Source organism: Heloderma suspectum, chromosome 4 (assembly GCF_057233095.1).
Source record: "Heloderma suspectum isolate Gila_16-S chromosome 4, 16-S_ref, whole genome shotgun sequence".
Classification (NCBI taxonomy): Eukaryota; Metazoa; Chordata; class Lepidosauria; order Squamata; family Helodermatidae; genus Heloderma; species Heloderma suspectum.
In genome coordinates this window covers 234,951,636-234,979,165 of record NC_139461.1, presented here as the reverse complement: position 1 = coordinate 234,979,165, position 27,530 = coordinate 234,951,636, and the positions used below count along the sequence as shown (strand labels likewise).

Below are 27,530 nucleotides of genomic sequence, written 5' to 3'. Positions count from 1 at the left end.
GAGCCTTTTGGAGGCGCTGCCGGCGGCTCCGAAGTTTGCTACTCTTTCAGCGCTTTCTCCTACCGATCGTTTGCTGCTGGCGACCAGCGCATTCGGATCCAGTCCAGCATGGCGGGAACACGTCGCTCCCCATACAGCCTCCCCACTGTTTGCTGCCTCCTCGCTGGGACGCTCCTGCCCCTGCCAGGTACATGGGCGGTGCGCCCCATCCCTCCCAAATCGGGTAGACCTCGGGATCAGGCGCCAGCATCCCAGCCAGGGGGATGTAGTTCAGACCCGCCAGCCAGGGCGCGCCAGGCACCCCAGAAGCCATCACAAAGGCGAGCGCGGCCATCCGCCCAACCTCTCCCGCGGGCGCGCCTCCTGGCTCCCTAGCAGGTCGGCTTTCTTGGCGGGTCTCCTCTCCCAGCTCCTTGAGTTGGTACGCCAGATCTTCCGCTCCTCGGGAGGGTGTCGCTCTCCTGCGCACCCCTTTCCCGGGAGACTCCGTCTTGCTTCGCTTCGAGGCTGGGCGTCGTGGAGCGGGTTGCTCGCCGTCCGGAGCAGGCTCTAGAGAGGCGCCTGGAAACTTTCCGCCCGAGAGCGGTTGTGGCTGGGTAGTGGATGGGGCCCTTTCTTAGGGCGCGCCCCTTCTTCCCCTTCACAGGGCTGGACCCCTGAGCTCTGACGTGGGACCTTGCAAGCTCGTTTGTAAAATAAGAGATGTCAGGGCTTAAGACGCTCTAGTCTAGAGGCCACGGCCCCTGACCTGCAATTTGGAAACCCCCTAAGGAAGGCGTTTGGTCAGGACAGCAATGGGCGGCGGCGGGGGGGGGGGGGGATGCACTCTACATACAGTCAGGGAACTCCGTTCTTGCCGGTCCTCCAGTCTCTCTACTTCCTTCGCCTACGTTAATAAATAATACTTCTGTATCGTTTCGTATGTTAAAAATCCAAGCAGTTCACATTAAAATGTATATGTAATACAATACAAAAACAAGAGTTTAAAATAATTCTAAGACTAGTCAGAATCTCTTTTCCCCAGTGTGCTTGCCGGTTGTGGACCGTCCTAGGCAGGTGGGGGCAGATAATCAGACTGCTCCTGTCCAGAGTGATCGGTGGGGTATTTTAAACTAGAGGTCTGACCCCAGGGTTCAGACTCAGACTAGAAATGACTGTGGCAGATTTGCTTGTTTAAACCTGGGTCTGCTCCAATCACATCTACAGCAGAGTTCTGATTTAAAGTGCAAAAGGGACAAATGGGTGAAGGGAGCGGAGCCCTCCCCCACATTACTTTCCCACAGTTCGTTGAGCCTCAGGCACTTTTCTTCCAGTTGGGCCCAGTTCTCCGGTTGGGCCCAGCTGGATGAAAGTGAATTTGAGCATCGAACAACAGGTACACCCTGCAAAGAAGAAAGGTTCTGCACTCCTTACCCATGCACCTCCTTTGCTCTTAAAGTTGTTACCCTGCTTTATAGGTTAGGATGGCAGATCCAGATTGGAACCTATATGTTTGCTAGCACTGTTTAGCAGCACCAACTAAACCAAACAGATGTAATAAGCTAGTTTAAGTAATCCTAATTCTGTTTTGTTTTTCCCTTGCTATGACCTTGATTACTTTTTCTTATTAAAAAATACTTTGTCAAATAAAAGTATTACGACTGCGTTCCTGCTCTAGGAAAGAGACAGCTTGCGTTCCTTGGCTTCAAATGTTCTTTTACAAAGGACCTTATAGCCAGATAACCCAAGGGAGACCTAGAACTTGGCCTGGTACCATCAGGGGAGTTAGGTTGTAAGCAGTGGTGCAGTGGTACATTTTGAAGAGCAGGTGCTTATCATGACAGTCCCCGTAGCCACATTCCCAAGGAGAGTAAAAAATGCTGGCAGTTGTTTTGACCCATGTTTATCTGTGTGTGTATACATGTGTGTGTGTGTGTGTGTGTGTGTGTATATTTGTTGCTGGGAAAATCCATTTTGCCCAGATACTGTGAGGATTACAGCTAAGCTCAGAGGGAGCAAGTCTGAGGAAGGTGGCAGATGATGTCATTGTCCCTGCTAATCAAAAAGTAACAGCACTTAGACCCAGTGAGCCCTGGCTCCGTTACACCACTGGTTGTAAAGCAGTTTTGCCCACATCTATTTTCAGGGCTTCCAGAGGAACCCAATATCCTGGTGGTGGGAAGTATAATGTATATTCCTTGCCAGCTCATTAACAGCCTGATCTTGTGTATGTTTAGTATTCAGAAGAAGGGTTACCTGTGTGAGACTCCTGTTGACCCATGGTTCACATTTGATTCTATAAATTTAGAGAAGCTATAGGCTAAATTTTCAGAGAAAAGTCTCAATCATAGGCTTCTTTTATTCATTAAAGTGGTGTACTCTGATATACCCCTTCATGGATCACTGCCTTGTTTTGGCAAAGGGGCTTGCGTAACTCAGTGAAGCCATCAGCTATGTCGTTCAGGGCCACCCAAGATGGACAGGTCATGGCGGAGAGTTCTGACAAAATGAAGGAAGTGGCAACCCACTCCAGTATTCTTGCCAAGAAAACCCCATGGAGCGTATCACAAGGCTAAAAGAGATGATGCCGGAAGATGAGCCCCTCAGGTCGGAAAGTGTCCAATATACTACTGGGGAAGAGCAGAGGGAATGTCCAAGTAGCGCCAGAAAGAGTGAAGTGGCTGGGCCAAAGCCGAAAGGACACTCAGCTGTGGATGTGTCTGGTGGTGAAAAGAAAATCCGATGCTATAAAGAACAATATTGTTTAGGAACCTGGAATGTAAGATCAATGAATCAAGGCAAGCTGGAGGTGGTCAAACATGAGATGGCAAGATTGAACATAGACATCTTGGGAATCAGCCAACTAAAATGGACAAGCATGGGCGAATTTAATTCAGGTGACCATTATATCTACTACTGTGGGCAAGAATCCCTTAGAAGGAATGGAGTAGCACTCAGTCAATAAAAGGGTGGGAAAAGCAGTACTGGGGTACAATCTCAAAAACGACAGAATGATCTCAGTACAAATCCAAGGCAAACCATTCAACATCACAGTAATTCAAGTCTATGCCCCAACCACTGAGGCCGAAGAAGCTGAGGTTGATCGGTTCTATGAAGACCTACAATACGGTCTAGAACTAACACCAAAAAAAGGTGTCCTTTTCATAATAGGGGATTGGAATGCTAAAGTAGGAAGTCAAGAAATCACCGGGATAACAAGCAAGCATGGCCTTGGTGTACAAAATGAAGCAGGACAAAGGCTAATAGAGTTTTGCCAAGAGAACACGCTGATCATAGCAAACACAAGAGACGACTCTACACATGGACATCACCAGATGGTCAATATTGAAATCAGATTGATTATGTACTTTGCAGCCAAAGATGGAGAAGCTCCATACAGTCAGTAAAAACAAGACCTGGAGCTGACTGTGGCTCAGATCATGAGCTTCTTATTGCAAAATTTCAGCTTAAATTGAAGAATGTAGGGAAAACCACTAAACCATTCAGGTATGACCTAAATCATATCCCTTATGAATATACAGTGGAGGTGAGGAATAGTTTTAAGGCATTAGACCTGATAGAGTGCCTGAGGAACTATAGATGGAGGTCCATAACATTGTTCAGGAGGCTGCAACGAAATCCATCCCAAAGAAAAAGAAATGCAAGAAAGCAAAGTGGCTGTCTGATGAGGCTTTACAAATAGCTGAGGAAAGAAGGGAAGTGAAAAGCAAGGGAGAAAGGGGAAGATATACCCAACTGAATGCAGATTTCCAGAGAATAGCAAGGAGAGAAAAGAAGGCCTTCTTAAAGGACAAAGAAGGCAGGGACCTAACAGAAGCAGATGAGATTAAGAAGAGGTGGAAAGAATACACAGAAGAACTATACAGGAAAGATCTTAATGTCCCTGATAGCCATGTTAGTGCGGTCACTGAACTTGAGCTGGACATCCTAGAGAGTGAAGTCAAATGGGCCTTAGGAAGCATTACTAACAACAAAGCTAGCGGAGATGACAGTATTCCAGCTGAGCTATTTAAAATCCTAGAAGATGATGCTGTTAAAGTGCTGCATTCAATATGCCAACAAATTTGGAGCACTCAGCAGTGGCCACAAGACTGGAAAAGGTCAGTTTGTATTACAGTTCCAAAGAAGGGCAACGCCAAAGAGTGTTCAAACTACCGCACAGTTGCGCTCATTTCACATGCCAGCAAGGTTATGCTCAAAATCCTACAAGCTAGGCTTCAGCAGTATGTGAACCGAGAACTACCGGAAGTACAAGCTGGGTTTTGAAGAGGCAGAGGAACTAGAGATCAAATCGCCAACATTCACTGGATCATGGAGAAAGCAAGAGAATTCTAGAAAAACGTCTATTTCTGCTTCATTGACTACGCTAAAGCCTTTGATTGTGTGGATCACAACAAACTGTGGCAAATTCTTAAAGAGATGGGAGTACCAGACCACCTTACCTGTCTCCTGAGAAACCTGTACAAGGGTCAAGAAGCAACAGTAAGAACCAGACATGGAACAACCGATTGGTTCAAAATTGGGAAAGGAGTACGACAAGGCTGCATATTGTTGCCCAGCTTATTTCATTTATATAAAAAGGTAAAAGGTAAAGGTGTCCCCAACCAGTCGTGTCCAACTCTAGGGTGCGGTGCTCATCCCCGTTTCTAAGCCGAAGAGCCAGCGCTGTCTGAAGACGCTTCCATGGTCATGTGGCCGGCATGACTGAACACCGAGGTGCACAGAATGCTGTTACCTTTCCCGCCGAGGCAGTACCTATTTATCTACTTGCAATTTCTTGCTTTCGAACTGCTAGGTTGGCAGGAGCTGGGACTGAAGACGGGAGCTCACTCCGTCACGCAGCACTCGGGTCTCGAACTGCTGACCTGCTGACCTTCCAGTCTGCAGTTCAGCGTCTTAACCGCTAAGCCACCGCGGCCCTAATTTAATTTATATACAGAGTACATAATGAGAAACGCCGGGTTGGATGAATGACAGGTCGGAATTAAGATTGCCGGGAGAATTATCAACAACCTTAGATACGCAGATGATACCGCCCTAATGGCAGAAAGCGAAGAGGATCTAAAGAGCCTCTTGTTGAGGGTGAAAGTGGAGAGTGCAAAAGCTGGTTTGAAACTCAACACTAAAAAAACTAAGATCATGGCATCTGGCCCCTGGCATATGGAATCTGACTTCCTGGCATATGGAAGGGGAAGAAATGGAAGCAGTGACAGATTTTATTTTCTTGGGCTCCAAGATCACTGCAGACGGTGACTGTAGCCATGAAATTAAAAGACGCTTGCTCCTTGGGAGGAAAGCTATGGCAAACCTAGACAGCATAGTCAGAAGTAGAGACATCACCTTGCCGACAAAGGTCCGTATAATCAAAGCTATGGTTTTCCCAGTAGCAACGTATGGCTGTGAGAGCTGGACTATAAGGAAGGCTGAGCGCCGAAGAATTGATGCCTTTGAACTGTGGTGCTGGAGACGACTCTTATGACTCCCCAGAACTGCAAGGAGGTCAAATCAGTCAATCCTAAAGGAAATCAACCCTGAGTGCTCATTGGAAGGACAGATACTGAAGCTCAAATATTTTGGCCATCTAATGCGAAGAGAAAACTCCCTGGAAAAGACCCTGATGGTGGGAAAGATTGAAGGCAAAAGGAGAAGGGGATGGCAGAGGATGAGATGGCTAGATAGCATCACCGATGCAATGAATATGAACTTGAGCACACTCTGGGAGAGAGTGGAGGACAGGAAGTCCTGGCGCGCTATGGTCCATGGGGTCACGAAGAGTTGGACACGACTGAACGACAACTCTGATATACGAGTGATAATTATGGCTATATGTCATAATAACTAGAGTCAAACGAAAGTACACTCTTGCTCTTCGTCCTTTCAACAATGTATCAGTGATGTCACTGCAGTACTTAGAAGGGAAGAAAATCTTTATAAGAAAGGACAGCAAAAAAACCTACCAATCAGTCACGTTATACGCAGATGATATGGGCCTTTTCTGTTATGCCCAAGTGCAGTTGAGATAGCTATTAATGATACTGGGGACTTATTGCAAAGAAAATATACCAATTATAAATAATAGGAAAACTAGTCTTTGGGAGAAGACCTAACTGACTTGTGAATAGTGCAGTGTGGTATAATGGTCAGAATGTTGGACTTAAACCATAGAGACCAGTGCTCAAATCCCCGCTTAAATATAGAAGTATAATGGATGATTTTGGGCCAGTCACTCTCTCAACCTAACCTACCTCACATGACTGTTGTGATAAAACAGGGGACCCTGAAGTTCTGATGGAACAACTGGGGTAAATGGTGTGTTTTTTTCCTCCAGTTCTGCAGTTAATCAAGAACAAATTACTACCCCAGTTGTTGCATGGAGTTGAAATCTGGGGGAACAATGTCATTTCTGAGATTTAAAGTCTTCAAAATATGATTCTTAGAGCCGTCCTGGTTGCCCAAAAGAGCACTACAGTCCACTGCACTCAAACTGGGTGCAAACTCGCAAATTAAGATTGAAGCATCTTCCCATATTTTAATTATGGTTTAGATCACCCAGGTAGATAAGGAGAGGCTACCAAAACAATGTCTTCAAGAACAGAGTTCAGTTACTATTACAAAAAGGAGTAACTTGGCTCCAGAACGTTGAGCTTTCACTCCTATATGGGTTTTCTAGTGCTCACTTTACAGAAGTAGATTTTTAAAAAGTAGCTTTTAAAAAAAGATTGGTGCTGTTAAATTTTTTTCAATGCCTCAAGGTGTAAAGTTGAGCATATTTATGAGGACTATTTAACTGATAGTACTAGATTTCCTATCAGGAGAGTATTTCATTAGATGCCTTGACTATTTTCGATGGCTGTTTCGGGAATATAACATATGAACATAGATTTTGTATTTGTGTAGTACAGTATTCGCTGTTGAGTCCGCCCTCCATAGGGAGGGATAGTTAAATAACTGGAGCACCTGATATTGAATAACGAACCATTGTCAATTCACTAGAAAGGTGAGTATTTATTACCTAATAAGATAAAAATATCACTGGAAAATTGGCTTTATATTCCTTTGCAGCTGTAATATTCATCACAAATATTTTAAACAAATATTTTACACTGCTTTACAAATAATTGATCATTATGTCTATTTTTGCTACTTTACCAAATGTTGTAACTTTGGGATGACTTATGGCCTATTGGCTACTTACCCAGTGCATGTTTATACAGATACCCCACTGAGCTCAGTTTGGATTTCTCACAAGCAAGTGGCACAGGAATGTAGTGTAAGGCTGCAGTCTTCAATACACTTGCTAGAAAGTCCCACCGAACTTGTTAGGATATATATCTAAGTAAACATGCTTAAGATAGTGCTGAAAGACCCTGAACAGACTTGGACGAGTGTTTAGTCTAGAGTACTCCTTGGTTTGGGAGAGGGTTAAAAGGAAGTAGAACCCTGAATATATGAAGATTATCTCCATGTATGAGTCATGTCAGGTACAAGTGAACATTATTTCCCCTGTATACACACTGAGGTCCAACCTTTGTTGTTTATAAAGGGCTGCCATCTTCACTTAGATTCCAAGTGACATCATCACATCACCTGCTGTTGAATTGTTATCATAATGTTAAAGTTTAAAAGTAGCAATTTACTTACTGATCTATGCGGATTGAAAGAGAACTGCATTTGCAATTTAAAATGAAAAGAATTAGTCTTTCTGATGCAGCAGAGAGCTGGTGCTGTGGGTTTCCCATCAGTGGAGAGGATGTGTAGAGGATCCCCCAGACTTCGTAACGTTGGGTTGTATCCAGTTATAGTCCTGCTAGAGCAGACCCATTGAAATGAATGGGACTTAAGTTAGACTAACATTGGATACAACCCATTAGTGTTCAAAGCACTTCATATTCATAATCTCAGCAGTCCTTAGAACAATTCTGCAAGGTAGGTTAGTACAATTATCCCTATATTGCAGACATCTGAGACTGGGATTCTTCAAACAGATGTCATGAAGAAATATATATTTGTACAAACATTTATTAAAATCAGACACCACACTTGATATCAGAGTTTATATTGATGCCAAAAGGAGTTCCAATTCAGTTGTTGTTTTTCCAAAGCTTGTAAATATTATTTATCAATACCAAGTGAGAAGGTAAGGATCATCTCCTGGAAAGGTTATTTTTATAAGCTGGAAATTAATTGAACATTTTTCTTTCAGACTCTATGTATCACAAATAACTAATATAGACATGTGGAAGCAGATGGGCAAGGAACCATTTGTGTAGGTCAGTTTGGTAAACTTATTTGCAAGTCTGCAGTCATCCTTCCTTGCTCCAGCCCCCGCTGTCAAAGCTGACAAAATTGCACAAAGTTCTACTGACCAAATTCAGTTTGGCAGCAAGGAAGTTAATCGGTCATCAGGTTATTGCAAATTTCCCCGTTGTGCCTATTTTCCTCTGCCAGAATTGGCACAAGCTTTGTGCTCTGTGAAAACATTTCTAGTCCCTGCAGGGCTTTATGATGACATGTTCTTCTGGAGAACATTGGGAAACCTCAGGCCTAGGGACCCAATCTAATCCTCCTGGGGTCCCAGTCAGGCCCTCTGGGGTTCCTCCAATGGCCATGCCCCCTCCTGCCCACACCCTTTTCCCCTGACTGCCAAGCATGTGGAGTTTTTGCAGCTTTTGCATTGTTTTTGTCCCATTATAAAAGGTTGAAATGCTTCTCTTAAGGCTTAGGTTGCAGCACAAGCTTTAATTTAAAATATGCTGGGCATTTTGGTCTCATCCCTTTTGCTTTTGGTACAACTGCTCTTGCCTTTGGCCCCACCCACCACTGGAATACAGCCCTTGAGAACTGCTCTGAAATCTAGTCTGGCCCTCCACTGAAAGAGGTGCTCCACCCTAGAGCAAACATAAGAAGAAATGGTCCAGATGAGCTCTGAGTTATGAGTAAGTATCAAAACTAGTTTCTGTTTGAAAAGATGTCCAGGCATATTTTGCTTACATAGATTAAGTGCTTTTAAATTCAGTCCTGGAGCCACTGAAGAATGCTGTCTTTATGGAGTTGCTTAAGGACCACTGTGCCAGGAGCTCTAACCTACCTGCCAGCCCAGTCTTGAGTAACCAAGCAGGTACTTGTCTTATTCCATAGTGCCTTTTCCCAGCTGACTGCAGAAAGCCACTTCCTTTGATGGCTTTCAAATATATATAAAAAACCCCTCCAGAATGTTTTTGGCCTGTGAATTTTGGCTTTCCCTTCTTAATGCCTCTGGCCGTGTCTGGGGGAGTGGTAGTAGTTGTTTGCTTGTCCTCCGTACATACACGTTTCCAATGAAGCCCTGGTTTGCAGAGAGGCATAAAGCTTAGATTGTCACCGTTCCAGGCCCTGAGGTCACAGATACACTGAGAGCAGTGTGTAACGCGCAGCCAATGTGAGTGGTGTCTGTTCCCCCTTAAATTGATCTTGCCAGCTTTGAAAATTAAATGGGACCCGTTCAATCCAAGAAGCCTCATGTAGAAAGCTAACTACAGACAAATAGGCTTGCCGACTATGTTCACATGTGAACAGAACTTTATGTGGAAACCTCAGAGCAGGAAATGAGCAAATGCAGGAGAACATGAAGAGTATCTCTCACTTCCAAAGCCTCCGATGCAAGTAACCTGTGCAAGCTGCTGTTCTGTCATGTCTCAAATTTTCTGGGACCAATAGAAGACAGTATATTTTATTTGATCATCTTTTACTAAAGGTTCTTTCGTGTTAAACAGAACATTGGGGCATATCATAGCTAGTTTTGTAGGTGTGGACCTGATACTATTTAAGCATAGTAGCTTATGGACAGGTTTGGTTTTTCTTTCATTTTTATACTGCTCTTCCAAATTTGCTCAAGGCAGCTAACAATTAAAGCACACAATCATCACCTAAAATAGTAAAGCAAGTCAAATCACATCAACAGCACAGCACAAATCAATTATATCAACAGCACAGAAACAGTCATTTTAGCACCTTCTTCCTGTTCACCAAAGGCCTTGGTAAAAAGGTAGGCCTTGCATACTTTTTCTCTGCAGGAAAGAGATATACAACTAAACTTCTGGAGATTATTCCACATAAGAGGAGCAGCCACCAAAAAGGCTTTCCTCTATATACAGAGTCAACTTTGCCTGCTGGAGGGAAGGAGCCTGGAGCAGAGCCCTCAAAGATGAATTTATCAAATGGAGAGACACGTCTTCTGAGATATGATGCTCCCATACTAAGAAGGGCTTTAAATTGCAACACCTTGAACTAGTTCCAAAGCTCACTGGCAGCCAATGCAGTTGGTGCAAATAAAAAGCACTCCAGGCTGTCGCTCCTACCTGCTTAGTCTGCAGTGGTGATGGATCCAGGAGCACACACACAGACAGCATGCCTGTTCTGCCAGTGTTACATATGTATAAATAATATGCACATAAATATCCTCCTCTCCCAAGGCATCAGGCCTCCAACTAGCATCACTCCTACTGGGAGGGGATTCAACCTCAGATTTAGACCTCATCCATCTGACCATAACCTCCAGACACTGATTCAGGGCCGAGACCACTACAACTGACTGCTTATCCCCACCAGATTTTTCAACAAAGAACAAAAGTGGTACAACAAAATTACCATGATCCACAGTATCAAATGCTGTGGAAAAGTCTAGGAGCATCAATAAGGAGGCACCCCTCCCCTCACAATCCATCTATAGATGCAAATCATCTACCACAGCAACTTGTCATGGTCCCATATCCATCTTGGAAGACAGCTAAGAAGAGTCAAGGAAGGACAGATCATCAAGGAAAGCCTGAAATTGCTCTGCCACCATTTGTTCAATTGGTTCAACCCCAAAGGGAGATTCGAAACAGGCCTATAGCTAGCAAGATCATCTCTAGGTATTTCTGATTGTTCTACAGAGGGGTTTAATTACTAAGATTCCAGTGACGCATTGGCGGTGGTAAAGAAGAATTGACCCCATTATGCTATTTCATAGGCCTTCAGCTGTATCAGCAGTCTGAGTTTTCTGCTATTTGCTCCAACTGTCTCCTTACTTCATCATAATCCTCAGCTCCATCCTCCATCCAAAGAGCTCAGCCTCTCTTAGATGGCTGGTGATGCTGCAATCCTGTCTTATCACCTTGGTCAATCACCCATTCAAGTTGTCAACCAAGGCTTCAAGTATTCCGGAGTATAATTACACCTTCAAGTCCTTTAGCATTACACTGATTCATCATCAATAAAGCATTTTATCGGTCTGAATTGTGATCCCCATAAGATATCAAATACAGAAGGAGCTTAATATGTGTACACATTAAACAAAAAAGCAACCTGACTGAGAATTCTGTGTCATTTTAGATCTTGCAAAACAAAACAAAAACACCTTCAGACGTTAGTCCAAAACAGTCTGTCACCTTTTGTATTACTATCATTGCAAAGTTCTGGCTGCAAATGAAGTAGTCACCACTAGCAGATCTCATTGGCCTACTATTATGAGTGGAAGTTAATAATACCTTGCATTTATTATTTGTATTTATTTTATTATTTATTGCATTTATACCCCACCTTTTTTCCTCTTGCAAGGAACCCAAGGTGGCTTACATTATCCTACTCCTCTCCATTTTATCCTCACAACAACAACCCTGTGAGGTGGGTTGGGCTGAGAGTCTGTGACTGGCCCAAAGTCACCCAGTGAGCTTCCATGGCCGAGTGGGGACTAGAGCCCAGATCTCCCAGCTCCTAGTCCAACACTCTTGCCACTACACCACACTGGCTCTCAGTGAATATTTATATATATTCACAGGCATTAACTCAGTGATCTGATGTTAGGTCAGTGTTATTGTCCTCAGTGCAGATGTCCAGAAGGTGAGGAGGCTGACTTGCCTCAGGCCATCTTGTGAGTCTGTAGGATAGATAGGATTTGAATCATGGATTCCCTGGTTGTCACAGTGCACACCCTCGGTTGCTATGTTACACAAGTGCTCAATAGTTAGTTTATAGCAGGGGTGTGGAACATCTGGCCTGCAGACCTATACATTTTATAGTTAGTAGGGCTTCCAGGGAAAAAAGAGCTATTCAGGGCAGATGTGGTATAGTCCCAGCTAAGAATAGGGGGAATTACATCCAGAGGAGATGAGTTGCTAGACTTGCTTTGTGCCTGTGGAGTGATGGTGTGAATGTCATCCGGTCTTTCCAAAGTACTTTCAGACCAATGTTCAACTTTTGGACCCGTGGATTAAATGTTTTGCAGCACAATCTTAAATCAGTTCCACTTAATTTGATGGGGTTCCACTCAGGAAAGTGTGTATAGCATTCCAGCTGAAGTAAGACTATAGTTAGATTACTGCAATGCGCTCTACGTGGGGCTGCCTTTGAAGACGGTTCGGAAGCTGCAGCTTGTGCAAAATGCAGCAGCCAGATTGATAACTGGGACTAGAAGGTCTGCACATATAAAACCCACTCTGGCCCGCTTGCCCTGGTTGCCTATATGCTTCCAAGCTCAATTCAAGGTGCTGGTTTTAATCTATAAAGCCCTACTTGGCTTGGGACTCCAATACCTGATGGCATGCCTCTCCTGAAATGAACCTACCTGTACTCTATGTTCAGGATCTAAGGTCCTCCTTTGAGTGCCTCCTCCAAGGGAAGCTCGGAAGGCGGCAACAAGAGAGAGAACCTTCTCAGCGGTGGCTCCCCATCTGTGGAACAAGCTGCTCAATGAGGTCCGCCTGGCGCCAACATTATTATCTTTTTGGCACCAGTTTAAGACCTCTGTCTTTTCCCAGGCATTTGGCAGCACATGATGAATTTTAATCCATCGTAGATGTGTCTTTAGTTGTGACTGACTGTTCAAAGTTGTTTTTAGTTATATGTTTGTGTATATTGTCTGTGCGCTTTTATGTAAATAGCTTTAAAACTTTTTATATTGTATTTTAATGTTTTAACTTCTGTAAACCACCCAGAGAGCTTTGGCTGTGGGGTGGTACAGAAATGTAATAAACAAAAAATAAATAAACGACATGTAGTAGATTTTCCCTGGGGCTTTGTTTGTATAAACAATGCAACAGTGAGGATGTAGTACATGGGTTGGGGGGAGGATCCTCCTTAATAGGAGACTTACTCAGTTTAAAGAATCACAGCAAATTGGCCCGTTCTCCTCATAGAGGGTTCAGAACACTGCTGACGGGATTATTCTTGGTTGCTGTTTGCCAGATTTAGGTATATGAGGTCACATATCTATCTGCAAACCTTAATTGCGTCCTATCCCTTGCTTGCAGTAAATGAGTTGGATCCATGCACTTTTGAGTCTTGATATAAACACATGCACTGGGATGAATGGGAGTATTCAGGGTTTTGAAACACCTTGGCAACCAACCAAACCTCCCTCCCTCCAAAGGTGTTGGATACAAAACTCTGTTGATAGATGTTTTACATAGAAAAAATAAGTCGAGTAGTATTTGGGCCTTGTTGTTGCAGTACATCATATATACATGGCGTGTAAATGTTGGTTGTTATCGAGCTAGAATGGAAGGACCATGTACACAGCTTTGAGCTCCTTGAAGGAAGAGTGGGATACTAATATGATAGCCGCTATGTTATAATTTATTATTAATTAAAAGATTTAAGCTATGAGACCAGAAGTCCCAAGTTAAATCCTACCTTCGTCACAAACTTTCTAAGTAGCCTTACACAATTTACTGTCTCTCAATCTCAGATTTGCCATATAGATATAATATTGACTTACCTTACAGTATGATTGTGATGATTATTTTATTACTTATTACTTATTTTATTAGGTATTACCTTTATTACCTTTTCTCCAAGGTTCTCCCCTCACCGTTACTCTCACCACAGCCCTGTGAGATAGGTTAGGATGAGACAAACTGATTGGCCCAAGGAGATTACTGTGATAATGTATATCAGCGGTGCAAAACCTTAGGCCCAGGGGTAAATCTGGCCCCCATGGAGTACCAATACTGCCCTCCAGGGTTCCCCTGACGGCCATGCCCCCTTTCCCTGACAGATTGTTCGGTGGTTTCTCGTCTTGACATTATATTCCAGTGGAGGATGGTGGCTGCGATGTCAGTGAGGCAGTGAATCTGCTCTGGGTTTCAGTCAGAACTCTAAAGGAGCCATCCGAGTCATGAAGTGCCTTGGACAGCTTCAGTTTCTGACTGAAAACTGGAGCGGATTCACTGCCCCACTGACATCAGAGCCACCACCCTCCACCATTATATTCTGCGTTTCCCTACCCTGCAACCAGACCATATAATTGGTCAGCCGGGATGAGGAAACACTTGGTGTTATGATGTAAGGACATGGGGCAAGTTGAATTCATGTTAAAAGCTACCTGGTTAGATCTGGGGGAAATTAAAAGTTGGGCTACAAGTGTTCTAAATCAGCCTTCCCCAACCTGGTGTCCTCCAGATGTGTTGGGACTACAACTCCTAATGCTGAGGGTTGAAGTCCAACACATCTGGAGGACACCAGGTTGAGGAAGGCTGTTGTAAATAAATAAAGTTAAATATCAAGTTTTGCAGAACGGGATTTGACATGGGGTTGCCATTCTGAGCGGCAGCTCCATGTTCTTGTAAAGTTTAATGCCACCTTTAGTGAAGATCTGCACACCACCTTCTTTCCAAACACCCACGCTGGAAGCACTTTGAACTCCCAGAATAGCAAGCAACAGAGGAAGTGTTGTGCCACTAGAACCAGAAGCTTCTGAGTGTGACTGTTGAAATAGTATAAAATGGGCTTGCTGTCCATGGTCTCTAAGGTACCATTCTTCAATGAGTTTTTCATTACTACTGCTGAAAGTTTAATTTGTCTCATAATTATTAGTTACACTTGGCAGGAAGAGGCAGTCTTTCCCTAAAGCCTGTGCTCTGAGGCATATTGCCTGAGCTGACTGTGCCCCAGGTTTATAAGGCTCAGGATCAGCAAACGGTTCTTCAGATCCCCAGCTTGGTCCAGCCAGAAAGGCCCAGGGAGACAAAGAGCTGTAGAAACTCTTCTTTTTTTAAAGATACAAAAGAAATGTGAGAGTTTTAACCAGAACCCTTGAATGTTTAGTCTAAAATTCAGCAACTGTATATAGGTGGCAGGTGGGTGGGTGTTTTGCTCATTTGCTTGCTTTACTCTTGCATAAAATTTGGGTGTTTTGACCGCTTATAACCACTCCCCGCATCACCCAAAAAATAAGACAGTGCTGAGGGAAGGAGGGAGTGTAGTGTTTAGTTGCAGGAGCCAATTGGAGAAGGAGATTGTGCTCATCCCTGGCTATGAACCACTGCACTCAAACCACTTCTAGTTTGTAAGTCTTGTGTAACTGTTCCCTCTTTGTTGGGGTCATCTCTGCTGCCATTGTCATGGGAAACTTACTTTTAAAAATATATAAATTGATGTTTACAGATGTATGATTAAACCACAGCCAGATTATATGATTCATACTGTTACATGATGGTATACACATTTCAGACAGAGGCCAGTATCTTAATATTGCATCCTCGGGTTAGTGTTAGAGGGTGAAATAGTTGTGCCTTGATGGATGTTTCAGCCTAAAGAATCCACTGCAGCTACTGAGCATAACAAAGTTTTATCAAATGACTGCTGATGTAACGGAAAGATTTCTCCACTTTTATTCTAGTTGCAAAATCTGTTTTCCCTTTTTTTGGTGGCTTCTCTTTATTATGAGCCCGGGGCATTTGTAGTCCTCTCTTCCAACCAAATCCAACCCATGCCCTTGGAAACATTGCTGGTCTGGGTTGTCAGATTTTCAGAGCTGTCCTCTCTGAAAAGCCCCCTAAAGTTACCTACCAAGGGAGGCCAAAGTCCAGAGACCCATAGAATTGTGAGCACTTGCTGATCTCTAGTGTAGACATTCCAGTGTCCTGTCATCCATTTTAAATACTGGTAGGGAAAGACTTTGCAAGACTCTTCACTACGGTGAAAGGAAATGTGTTCCAGTGGTTCACTCAGTGCTAACTGCCACTGAAATCCCCCCGCATTAGGAATGTCTTGAAAGTTAAAATGAGCAAACAAGTTATTTGCCATACAGTGAAAAGTGCTCTCTCTCTCTCTCTCTCTCTCAATCATGTTCTAATCCAGCCTTCCCCAATTTGATGCCCTCCAGAAGTTTTGGACTACAACTCCCAGCACTCGGGACCATTACCCATATTGCTTCAGGCTGATGGGAGACCTGAATAGAATTTATTGAATTACTCCCATATCAGGCTGATGGGAAAAGGCTGGTCTCTAATCCAGTGGCATTTGCTGAATGAGACAGAGATGGTAATGTCTGGGATTACCAAATTGCTGAATGGGCAGAATTGGTTTTTCTTTCAGTTGCTTTATTTACCCAGTTTCAGTTCAGTTTATTGTTTGATAGTCAACCAGGCTTTTGCATATACAAGAGACTAAAATACAAACCAAGAAAAATACAAAGTCAACATAAAAATCAAATTAAATATCATAGGAAAATAAGCAATAATTTAACAAACTTTCAGCTGATGATTTGTATACCCAAACTAATTAAAATAATTAAAATCATAAACCATATTATCATCTGTCAAAATAAAACTTCCTTTTTCCTAGAGCCAACTTAACAAATTTAGCAGTGTGGTATGTCACAAAATAACCTGTACTAGCCAATAAAAATAAGATTTTGTTTAAAGAGGAGTTACTTCTAATACCAGCAGTAACATGATCAATCTACTGAGTCCTCAACCTTTTGGCAACCAAATTGACAATGTCTGTTCATCCTATGTTGGCCACTATAGTGTCCCTTAACCTCCATTAACTGTAAGGTGTTTAATCTACATTTAGTTAAGAGCTATCTAAAACTATATGGGCAGATAAAAGATAAATATGGGGGGGGGGGGGCAATTTTCCTGGAAGGGCTGTAAAATCTTTATACAGCATGTTGGAATAACACTTGTCCACTAATGTAGTAGTAATCTGGAACGTCCTGAGTCTTCCAGATGGGCACTGTCATAGCCCCTTGCAATCAAATAGCCCATTGAGAACCCCAATGTAGGAATGATTTCACGCATTTCGGTGCCCTATGATTCTACACCCATGTCTTTAAATGCCAGTAAAAGTGGAGAGGCCTGTTGAAAAATTATCTTAAGCCAAAAATAAGTAGCTGCCTTCTGAGCTAAAGTTACCACTGAACAACAGGCTGGCTCCCTTCAGAAAATTGCCTCGGAAGTGGATCCAGGAACTCCAGGGCTCTAGACAGAAATTTATGCTGTTCTGATTCCAGGGCCATAATATCTGAATGAACCCACACAGGGGCCCCATGGCTCACCAGCTTCCCACCTGATCCAGCCAAGAAGTGAAAAATAGCATTAGCAGCTACACTAGCTGCCAGTGCAGTGGCTTTCAAATGAGCAGAACAGAATCCAGAATTTTTAGACATTGCACCTAATAATTTATATGAGACAACCTGCTCCAGCAACTGATTACCCAATTTCCATGGGTTTTTCTTCCGTTCTTTCCAAACATCAGAATTTTAATTTTGGAATAACCTATAAAAGTTCCCTAGTGCAATTTGAGCTTAAGACTCTCAAATGTCTATGCATCCCCAACTGGGTATATGACAGAAGAATAGTGTCATTAGCATATAATGAAATGGAAATACTCCTATCTCTTAACTAGAGAGGAAAAACCTCTATACCAGAAAGAGAATACACTATATAAAATACAGATTAAATAAAAGCAGTGTCAACAGGCACCCCTGTCACACTCCCTTATTCACAGTAATGGCTTTCACTAAACTTCTCCCTGTAGTAACTCTTGACACATATACTTAAATTATCATACAACCTGATAAAAAAAAATTGGGAGGAATTCTATTCATCCCAGCACCTTTTCCATTTATTTACTATATTTATATGCTGCCCTAATAATAAAAGTAAGACAATAACATAAAGGCAAAACCATAAAATCTAAATACAGTGTGACACAGCAGCAGAGAATAAAACCAATATAACAAATCTAACAGCAATGAAAATTTCCACAGACATTAAAACTCCAGAAATATCAAACTATCTATAGATCACTGGAAGATCATTATGATTAAAGGTTTCCAGTGCCTTTTCCTAACTACATAAGGATGAAGCTGTTGTATAGGGCTCCTGTGCCTTCGAGAAGGGTAACCTGCCAAATGCAACCACCACCAAGGCCTTGACAACCACATGTCACTGTTTTCCTAGCCATTATAAAAAGAACCAAGTATCTCAATCACAGTAAGGCATCAAAGGATAGGGGATCCTGTTTCTTCTTGGCCCAAGAAGATAATCTGTGCTCACCTCACGATAGCCAGAGACTATCCTTCCCCTCCCTCAGAGTGGGTGGGTTAGTCCAACACTTTGCTGAGATCAATACAACTAAACATTTTAATTCAAGAGAAAACAGCATTGGGGGCCATCTCAGAATAGGAGCTGTCTCATGCAAGCACACACCATATTCCATACACAGAGACCCATTTTAACATGCTGTAGAGACTCTGTGTTGTGAATTTCCCATGATTCCTTGTCCCAAGCAGAGTGTCTGTGTGTTATGTCTAGATGAAGATGCCGGTCCAGCTGTGCTTGTGTGTGTTTCTGCAATACAGGAGTAACTTCAGGCCTGGTAGGAATGGTTGCCTCATCAGAGACCAAAGACTGAAATATAACGAGTAAAAGAGTTATTGAGAAACTGTTAATTCTGTGGCTTGTGGCACTGGATGGAGAGTGGGAATTCAGTTTTAACTCCTGCTTTATCATGTGAGCAAGTTCTGTGTGGTTTCTTCCCTTTTCATATTTACCCATCTCTTTTTGTTTGTTTGTTGGACCTTTTTTGATTTTGTACATCATATGGAAAATACAAGGTCCTTATTCCACTTGGGGCACCTTCTAGGTTCTACTGCAATGATAACAAGGGCACAACTTTAATGCCAGGCTGAGGTTCAAGAGCAACATAAAGAAAGCAGCCGTTGTATGGGCAAAAGTTCACCCTTTACTGAAAACGAAGTGGAAGCTGACTAGCTTTTCCCATTTATTTTTGCTTTGCCTCTTCATAAAGTAGTATTATTGCAGCTCAAAGCTAGGAACAGGTTAATGGGTGACTGTTAGCCAGCACTGCTTATGTTTAGCTCTTCTCCCTGGTTTCCTCACTGTACAGTCACAGCTTTCCTTTGCCCCACCCTTAGTGGTTGTGTTACTCTAAGAAGGAAAAGCTGGTCCTGTTACTGCTGTGGCCAGACAAATAGCTGAGGAACCCACAAGTCCGTTATTATGAGTTGCCGCCTCCATCTCTGACCCTCACACAGCCTCATCCTGTTTGTTCTACAGTCCCACACTCCATTGAGGTGTTATATACAGTTAGGGCCAGAAATATTGGAACAAGGATAACTGTTTTGGCAGTTGGCCTCTGTATACCACCACATTGAAGTTGAAAGGAAACACACCCAAATGGGAGCGAAGTCAGGACTTTCAGCTGTAATTCAAGGGGTTTGACAAAAGTGGGGGACTAACCATTCAGGAAGTACAGCCAGTGGCATATACACCCCCCCATCGTTGCTGGCTCATAAGTGATGGAACGAATGGCTGACAAGCAGCTTCATGGCCAGGTGTGGCCTGTTTCCTGGGTACCCCATGACCAATAAAGCAGATAAAAGGCCTGGAGGTGGTTCTGAGTGTCACATTTGCATTTGGTAGCTGTTCACTGGAACTCCCAGCATGAAGTCCAAAGAGGTGTCCATGTGAGTGAATGAGGCCATCATTAGGCTGAAGAAACAAAATAAACCCATCAGAGAGATAGCAAAAACAGTGGGAGTGGCCAACACAACAGTTTGGAACATCCTGAAAAAGAAGGAATTAACTGGAAAGCTCAGCAACAGCAAAAGGCCTGGAAGACCACGGAAGACAACTAAAATGGATGACTGCAGAATTCTGCTTATGGTGAAGAGGAACCCTTTTACAACTTCTAGCCAGGTCAAGAACGCTCTTGCGGAGGTAGGCATGTCATTGTCAACATCGACAGTCAAGAGACGGCTTTATGAATGTAAATACAGAGGCTTCACAACAAGGTGCAAACCACTGGTAATGCTCAAGAACAGACAGGCCAGATTAGCCTTTGCCAGCAAACACCTAAAAAAGCCTGCCCAGTTCTGGAATAAGTTTCTTTGGACTGATGAAACCAAGATTAACTTGTACCAGAATGATGGGGAAAGTATGGAGAAGGAAAGGAACAGCTCATGATCCAAAGCATACCACATCATCTGTCAAACATGGTGGAGGCAGTGTTATGGCATGGGCATGTATGGCTGCCAATGGAAACAGGACACTGGTGTTTATTGATGACCTGAGTGCTGACAAAAGCAGCAGGATGAATTCTGAAGTGTATAGGGCTATACTTTCTGCTCAGATTCAGCCGAATGCTGCCAAACTGATAGGACGCCGCTTCATATTGCAGATGGATAATGACCCAAAACATACAGCAAAAGCTACCCAAGAGTTTCTCCAGGCAAAGAAGTGGGATGTTCTTCAATGGCCAAGTCAGTCACCTGATCTCAACCCAATAGAGCATGCTTTTCACTTACTGAAGGCAAGACTGAAGGCAGAAAGACCCACAAACAAGCAGCAGCTGAAGGCAGCTGCACTAAAGGCCTGGCAAAGCATCTTGAGGGAGGAAACTCAGCTTTTGGTCATGTCCATGGGTTCCAGACTTCAGGCAGTCATTGACTGCAAAGGATTTTCATCCAGGTATTAAAGGCGATCCTTAAGTTTGAAATGATGTTGGTTTGTTCCATTACTTATGAGCCACCAACGATGGGTGTGTGTGTATGCCACTGGCTGTCCTTCCTGAATGGTTAGTGCCCCACTTTTGTCAAACCCCTCGAATTACAGCTGAAAGTCCTGACTTCGCTCCCAGCTGGGTGTGTTCTTTTCAGCTTCAATGTGGTGGTGTACAGAGGCCAACTGCCAAAACAGTTATCCTTGTTCCAATATTTCTGGCCCTGACTGTATATAAGTGGGTGGGTGTTTTATGGAAGGAGAACCTATTTACTGTAGTTCTGGATGGTTCTTTACTACCCAGTGTTGTCACAAGGGCAACACTGGGTAGTAAGTGCATATGACACCTTACTTGGAATTTTCTAGAGAGAGCATTTAGCATTCAACAAGTGGGACTTGCAACAAAATACTGCACCATGGAATGTTCAGGGTGCACACAGCCAGACACGGCTTCTTCCAGAATACTCCATTCCTCTCCCTCACCCCTGGTTTTCTCTCCCCCAGCCCACACCACAACAGTCAGTCAGCATTCCATGCCCACTGAGCATGCTCAATCCCCCTCCACTTTAGGATTCCCCCCCCCAAAAAAGATGCAGTGTACTTCTGCAAACCTTGCCACACCCCCAGGCCTGTTGATATCTCCCTCTCATGCATGGATGGTGCCATTTTGGCGACATAAGGACTGATACTTGAAGGATGAGTTTATACGAATTCTTACGGCAGGTGGACATGGGCGTATCATATTGAATATAACTTTGAGATCCTGAAGACCTGTAACCATACCCGAGGGATAGGAGTTATTTGGACTTCAACTTTAGCCTAATCTATGTATGTATTTATCCCCTTACATTATATTTTGCAAAGGGAAGGTGAACAGCCCCAGAAAACATTTCAGTAAGCACGGCTGCATATGTATCTCAAGGGAAATGGCATACCTTCAAATTCATGACTTGGTAACTCTAATTTCTCCCTGGTTTTATGCCCGGCAATTACCACAGCTTGATCTCCTTTTCCATAGTAGGAAAGCTTATACTTTATCACACCTTATATTTGGGGATGTGGGGTTGCTGTGGTTTGGAAGAAATTATTTCCATTCTGCAAAGACCAGGATGGCTGTAGTATGACTAGGAGGTTAATAAGAGAAGAGCTACTTCTCCACCCCGCTTTGCTTTTTACAGCAACTTATTAGTTATGTGGGCTCTGCTCCTTCCCTTTCCCTCATTTCCCCTTGCTGGCAACAGCTGACCTTCTAGGCAAGCTGATACGTTAACAGGGATGCCAGTGATTTTAGCTTTCCTCTATTTTTTCCCCTGTACTAGGAAATGGGCAGAATTTGTCAACAACCCCACCTACCGTGCTTCCCCACAGTGAGGCTGGCAGCCTCAGCTCCTGGACAATTGCCCCCCCTACTGTCATCAGTGTGGACAGCAGTACCGCAGGTGGTTCACAGTTAAATGACAGTAGCTCCAGCCCAAACAAAACACTGGCTCCCACCACACTCAGCTCCTTAAAAGCCACAAGACTACAGACTGCAGAACACGTTGCCAATAGTAGCAGTGACATCCCTTCACTTCCTACTCCAACTGCAAACTTCATGGAAGCTAAGCAGTCTAGCCAGGATGATGCAGAGCCCGTCAATACCACATCTTGGGTTATTTCCAGCACTAACACCATGGTTACAGAAACCTCTCCGTCAAAGGAGATACAAGGTAAGGCAACAGAGTCATCCAACCATTTCTCATGGCACGTAGCTTAAGACAAAACTTACCAGGACAAAACAAAAAATGCGGGATATGGGGTAGACAGAATTTGCAAGTAACATAAAAGTAAAATTAGACCTACTTTTGATTCTGTGCTGTCTCAATGGAGAAGGATTGCCATATGAAACATCATTCAGTTTTCCTTGTCTGTAAAGCTGAGGATAACATGATTGGCTTAACTGCTGAATGGGTCATCTGGAGTTTTGGAGAGCATTGTCCTCAGTATGCTGATGACACACAGCTCTCTTTCTCCTTTTCATCTTCATCAGATGAGGTTGTGGATGTGCTAGATCAGTGTCTCACTGCAACAATGGACTAAATGAAGGCTAATGAACAGCAGCTCAATCCAGACAAACCTGAGATGCTGTTGGTAGGTGTTTTTTCTGACTGGACTGAGGGTGCTCAATCTGTTCTGGATGGGTTGCACTCTCCCTGAAGGAGCAGGTGTGCAGCCTGGGGTTTCTCCTAGAGCCATCTTTGTCACGTGAGGCTCATGTGGCCTCAGTGACATGGAGTGCCTTTTACCAACTTTGGTTGGTGGCCAAGCTACACCCCTATCTGGACAACAATAACCTGGCTTCAGTTGCCTATGCTACGGTAATCTCCAAGATAGATTACTGCAATGTGCTTTACTTGGGGTTGCCCTTGAAGACAGTACAGAAGCTGCAGCTTGTGCAAAATGTGGCAGCCAGATTGATAACGGGGACAAGAAGGTCCAAACATTGCTTGCATTGGCTGCCTGTATGTTTCTGACCCCAATTCAAGGTGCTGATTTTGACCTATAAAGCTTTACATGGCTCAGGACCACAATACCTCCTGGCATGAACCTACCTGTACACTACACTTGTAGTCTATGGCCCTCCTCCAGGTGCCTCCTTCGAGGGAGGCTTGAAAGGTGACAGCAAGGGAGAGGGCTGTCTCGGTGGTGGCCCCTCAATTATGGAATGAAATCCTCAGCAAGGCCCATCTGGTGCCAATATTTATATTTTCGGTGCCTTAAGACCTTCCTCTACTCCTAGGCATTTAGCAGCCTATGATAGGTTTTTAATCAGGTCATGGGATATTGTTTCGATATGCGTGTCTGCTGTCTGGATAAACACGATATAAGGGTCAGCAGAAGCTCCACTTGATAGGAAATGGCAGAATTAGGTCCAGACTTCTTAAAAGTCATGTTTAACAAGTCCATAGCTGTGCCCCTATATTAGAGCAACTGTCTAACTTGTAGAAACGGGGTCAAGTTAGAATGTATGGCATTTGTCTTTTAACTGTTTGTAATCCACCCAGAGAACATTGGTTATTGAGCGGATTAAAGATAAAAAAAATTAAGTAAATGTTCACCAAGCCTCAAAGGATGAGAAAGCATCTCAGCAACCTATGCTGCAGGGTCGCTTATGATAAGCAGGGAACATTACATACTGGGAGTCTAGTATGTCTTTATCATTTCAGGATAAAGAATAGTTTTTCTGAAGGAACCTATTGGTGACAATGGGAGGGGAAATAGCTGATGCTGGAATGTTCTGAGAGGCACTTGCCTGGCTCATATCGGGTAAGGTATGCTAGTTCAGTTCCCATCTTCAGGCACCTAATAACAGAGGAGATGATCTCTGATGCCTGTTTGAAACTAAAGAGTTGAGTTTTCAGTTGCAACCCGTTTCTACTCATTCTTGAGTGGAGGGTAGGCAGGGCACGCTCCAGCTGCCCAGATTTCCAGTTTAACGTTCCCAGTCTGTACAAGTCAGAAAGCTCAGATTGTACAATCTGAATAAATTATCTAGGCTTCACTCTATACAGAGCACAGAGATCTAGCACACACATGCATGTATGTGTCACAGCATGCTTGCCATCGTAAACCAAATAATGGCAATGGTTGCTGAGCACCCATTAGTGTCTTAGCCAATGCTGTGCATCTGTTTACCAGTTTGGTATCCATCTCATTCTGGAGCCTGCTCTGCCCATGTGCTAGAACTGTAGTAACGGTAAGAGAGAAACTGGCCACACTGAACTCTCCTTATTTATTCCTGAGCTGGAAAGAACCAGGACTTTTTTCTCTTGATTCACTTTTGGATGTTTCTCTACAGGGCCAACAGCTACTTCTCAGCCAGAGTCTTCCACATTCAACACCTTGGGGTCTACTGAAAGACCAGAAACCATGCCAGTGACAGACCATGAAGTTATCACAGAGGAGAGTGCTACTGAATCCACAACAGCTCCAGGTGCCACTGTTACTGATGGAAGAGCACTCACACAGAATGCATCTAGCACTGCTGCATCAACATCTGGGGTTATCTCCTCCACACCCATACCTCAGGGAGCCACACCAGCAGAAACAGAGCAACCAGCTAACCATGTACAAAAGACATCTGTAGCTGATGGGGAAGGTACAGTCTTAAATACCCTTATCCTATACCAAGGAACAGCAGGAATAGATTGGGTTGAGGACTAGATATATAGTTGTCAAGTCAGGGAAGTAGTTATGTAGACATATTTTTCAGGAGAGGCTGTAGCTCAGTGGCAGAGCGCGTGTTTTGCATGCAGAAGGTCCCAGGTTCAATCCCTGGCATCTCCAGGTAGGGCTGGGAAAACCCCGTGCTACTGCTGGTCTGAGTAGACAACACTGAGCTAGGTGGATCATTGGTTTCGGTGTCTTTGTGTGCTCAAGTTGGCTTTTGAAGTAGGTGGTAGACGTGCAGATGTGCCACTGTAGCCCTGGGTCATAATCTTTGTTTCACCATCTCTCCGTTTCGTCCTTGCAGATTTACCCAGTATTCCAGAAGCCAGCCCGGTTGGTGAGGACCCACTGGTGATCACTCTCATTTTCATCTTCATCGTGACAGTAGGGATCCTGGCTCTTCTGGGTTTCTTGAGGTATCGCCAGCACAGTGGTCGGCTACAGTTTCGGCGACTCCAGGATTTGCCTATGGTGAGTGCCTATAATAAATTCACATTGGGTGGGCCTCTACCTCTGATTTTATATTAGGGGTAACTTGTGGCTCTCCAGTGTGGGCCTACAACTCCCATCAGTCCTAGCCAGCACAGCCAATGGTGAGGAATGATGGGAGTTATAGGCCAAAACATCTGGAGGGCCACACGTTGCCCACCCCTGCCTTTATAAGCTCCTACCTCCAGTCCTGTTTTTTTTTCTCCCTGTCAGAAGCAAGAACCCTTGCTCTGCCTTGAGAACTCTAGAGGGTTTTTAAGGCATCATTCAAAGGTCACGATCAGAATGAGTAGAAAGAAGGTGCGATCCATACTGCCGTCAATCCTAACTGGAGGAGTGTTCAAGCATAACTATTTGTGACAGATTAGATGTGGAAGATAGGAAACACCTCTAAGTGACTTCTGTCACATCCTTTGCCCTTGGAGATATGAGGAAGAGAAGAGCAGTGGCTCCAGTTGGGTCTTGGAAACTCTTCCAGAGTTACCCCATTTGGGAAAAGCTAGAAATTGGCACCATGGATTTCCTCTCCACAGTCAGAGTGGCATAGGTTAGATCCCTGCTTCAAGCTTAATGATCTTTCCGCTAATTATGGATCTTCTCATCAGGAAGGATGAGTGTCTTGCCAACGGCATAGTCTCAGTGCCACTGCACTACAAAAACAAATCTACCTACCTCACCTGAGGCTGTCCATCTCTTCCAAAGATGGGTATTTTTGATATGACAAAGGTTTGGGGTTACTTTGGGGTGGCTGTGGAGCAACAGGTTGTAAAATCATACTGATGGTGTGGACTGAGGGAGTCTGTGTGTATTGCTTAGATTCACTTCACCTCTTCCTGTTCCTTTAGGCCTGGACAAAGTTAACAGGGTCTTTTTTTTTGCTCACAGGATGACATGATGGAAGATACACCTCTTTCCCTCTACAGCTACTAAGCAAGTGGAAGATAATTCAGATTCTGACAAGTAAAGGGAGGCACAAAGCCTGCAAAGGATGTTGACTGGGAAGAGACTCCCCTGTAAGATTTGAGAGCTGCTGTACTAATTTGCACATGACTATACCAATGTGAGTCAGATGACTTATAAACACACCTTTTAATTCTTATTTTTGAGAATTGGTGCCAGACCTTTCCCTGGTACCTCTGAACTCTCTGTGCTTGGAGGCACACAGCTCTGGGGAAGAAAGCTTCCCACAGGCTTTCATTTGGTGGCTACACTAACTTGTCAATGGGAAGGGAGGCTGTGCCTGGATTCCAAGGAGCTGCACTACCCGGAAACCGGACTGTTACACAAGAAGCAAGTGAAGCAAGTCAACCCAGTAGCAGCCATGGAGTGTGTTAGTTGTGAATGGAAATGCAACCAAACTGTGATTTGGAGGTCTCATTGTCTCCCTCCTTGAGTTTCGTGTTGTTTTAATTGCACTTCTATTTTCACTTTTTATCAGAAGATCCAGCAGGAAAACAAGATGTAGCTATCCTTTTCTCTGCCATAGGACCCGTTTAGTCTGGCATCCTGGTCCCCACAGTGGCCAGCTAGATCTCTCCAGAAAGCTCAAACAGGACTTGAGGGCAATAGGCCTCTCTGCTGTTGTTCTCCAGCAAATGGCATTCTGAGGCATTTTGCATAGACTGCTGCTGAAATACCTCCCCCTTATTATTGTTACATTGATTTCAGGGGAAATAAAAATTGCTGTGATTTGGGCAACATGTTTTGAGAAACCTGTTTATTCTGGGAGTTTCCCAAGCAAATCATGCTGCTGTGTTCGGTACCAAGGCATAACATATAGATACCATCAATTATTCTATGGCCAGTTCTTAAGTATAGCAGCCCTGCCCCGATAGGACTCTTCACCACCTTGAGCTATGGGACTCTGATAATGTGCTTAGTGCTGCCTTTGGAAGCTGTATGTAGCTTTCCCTGCTGCTTGTATGGTACCTAGCTGAGCACTTGAGCAGTCCTACCTTCTGGGAAGGGTCTTGGTATGCACCCCTGGTAGTTGCTTCCTCCTGTTCACACACACACAGCCTTCATTTGCCAACTCTTCTTCCTCATCTATTACAAACTTTAGAA

The 27,530-nt window shown here is 43.9% G+C and overlaps 1 protein-coding gene across 2 annotated transcripts; it reads left to right on the top strand.

Annotated features, from left to right (window-relative positions):
- On the top strand, window positions 1–27,162 carry LOC146348258 (uncharacterized). Of its 2 annotated transcripts, none has more exons than XM_084852678.1 (5): window positions 1–187; window positions 22,088–22,477; window positions 24,607–24,906; window positions 25,282–25,448; window positions 26,352–27,162. In XM_084852678.1, the coding sequence occupies exons 1-5, from the start codon at window positions 109–111 to the stop codon at window positions 26,394–26,396; spliced, it is 981 nt and encodes a 326-aa protein (XP_084708804.1). In that variant the 5' UTR covers window positions 1–108; the 3' UTR covers window positions 26,397–27,162. The 2 variants fall into 2 exon arrangements, with proteins under 2 accessions (XP_084708804.1, XP_084708805.1); XM_084852679.1 differs by lacking the exon at window positions 1–187 and adding an exon at window positions 8,813–8,936.
- Window positions 27,163–27,530: the final 368 nt, after the last annotated feature.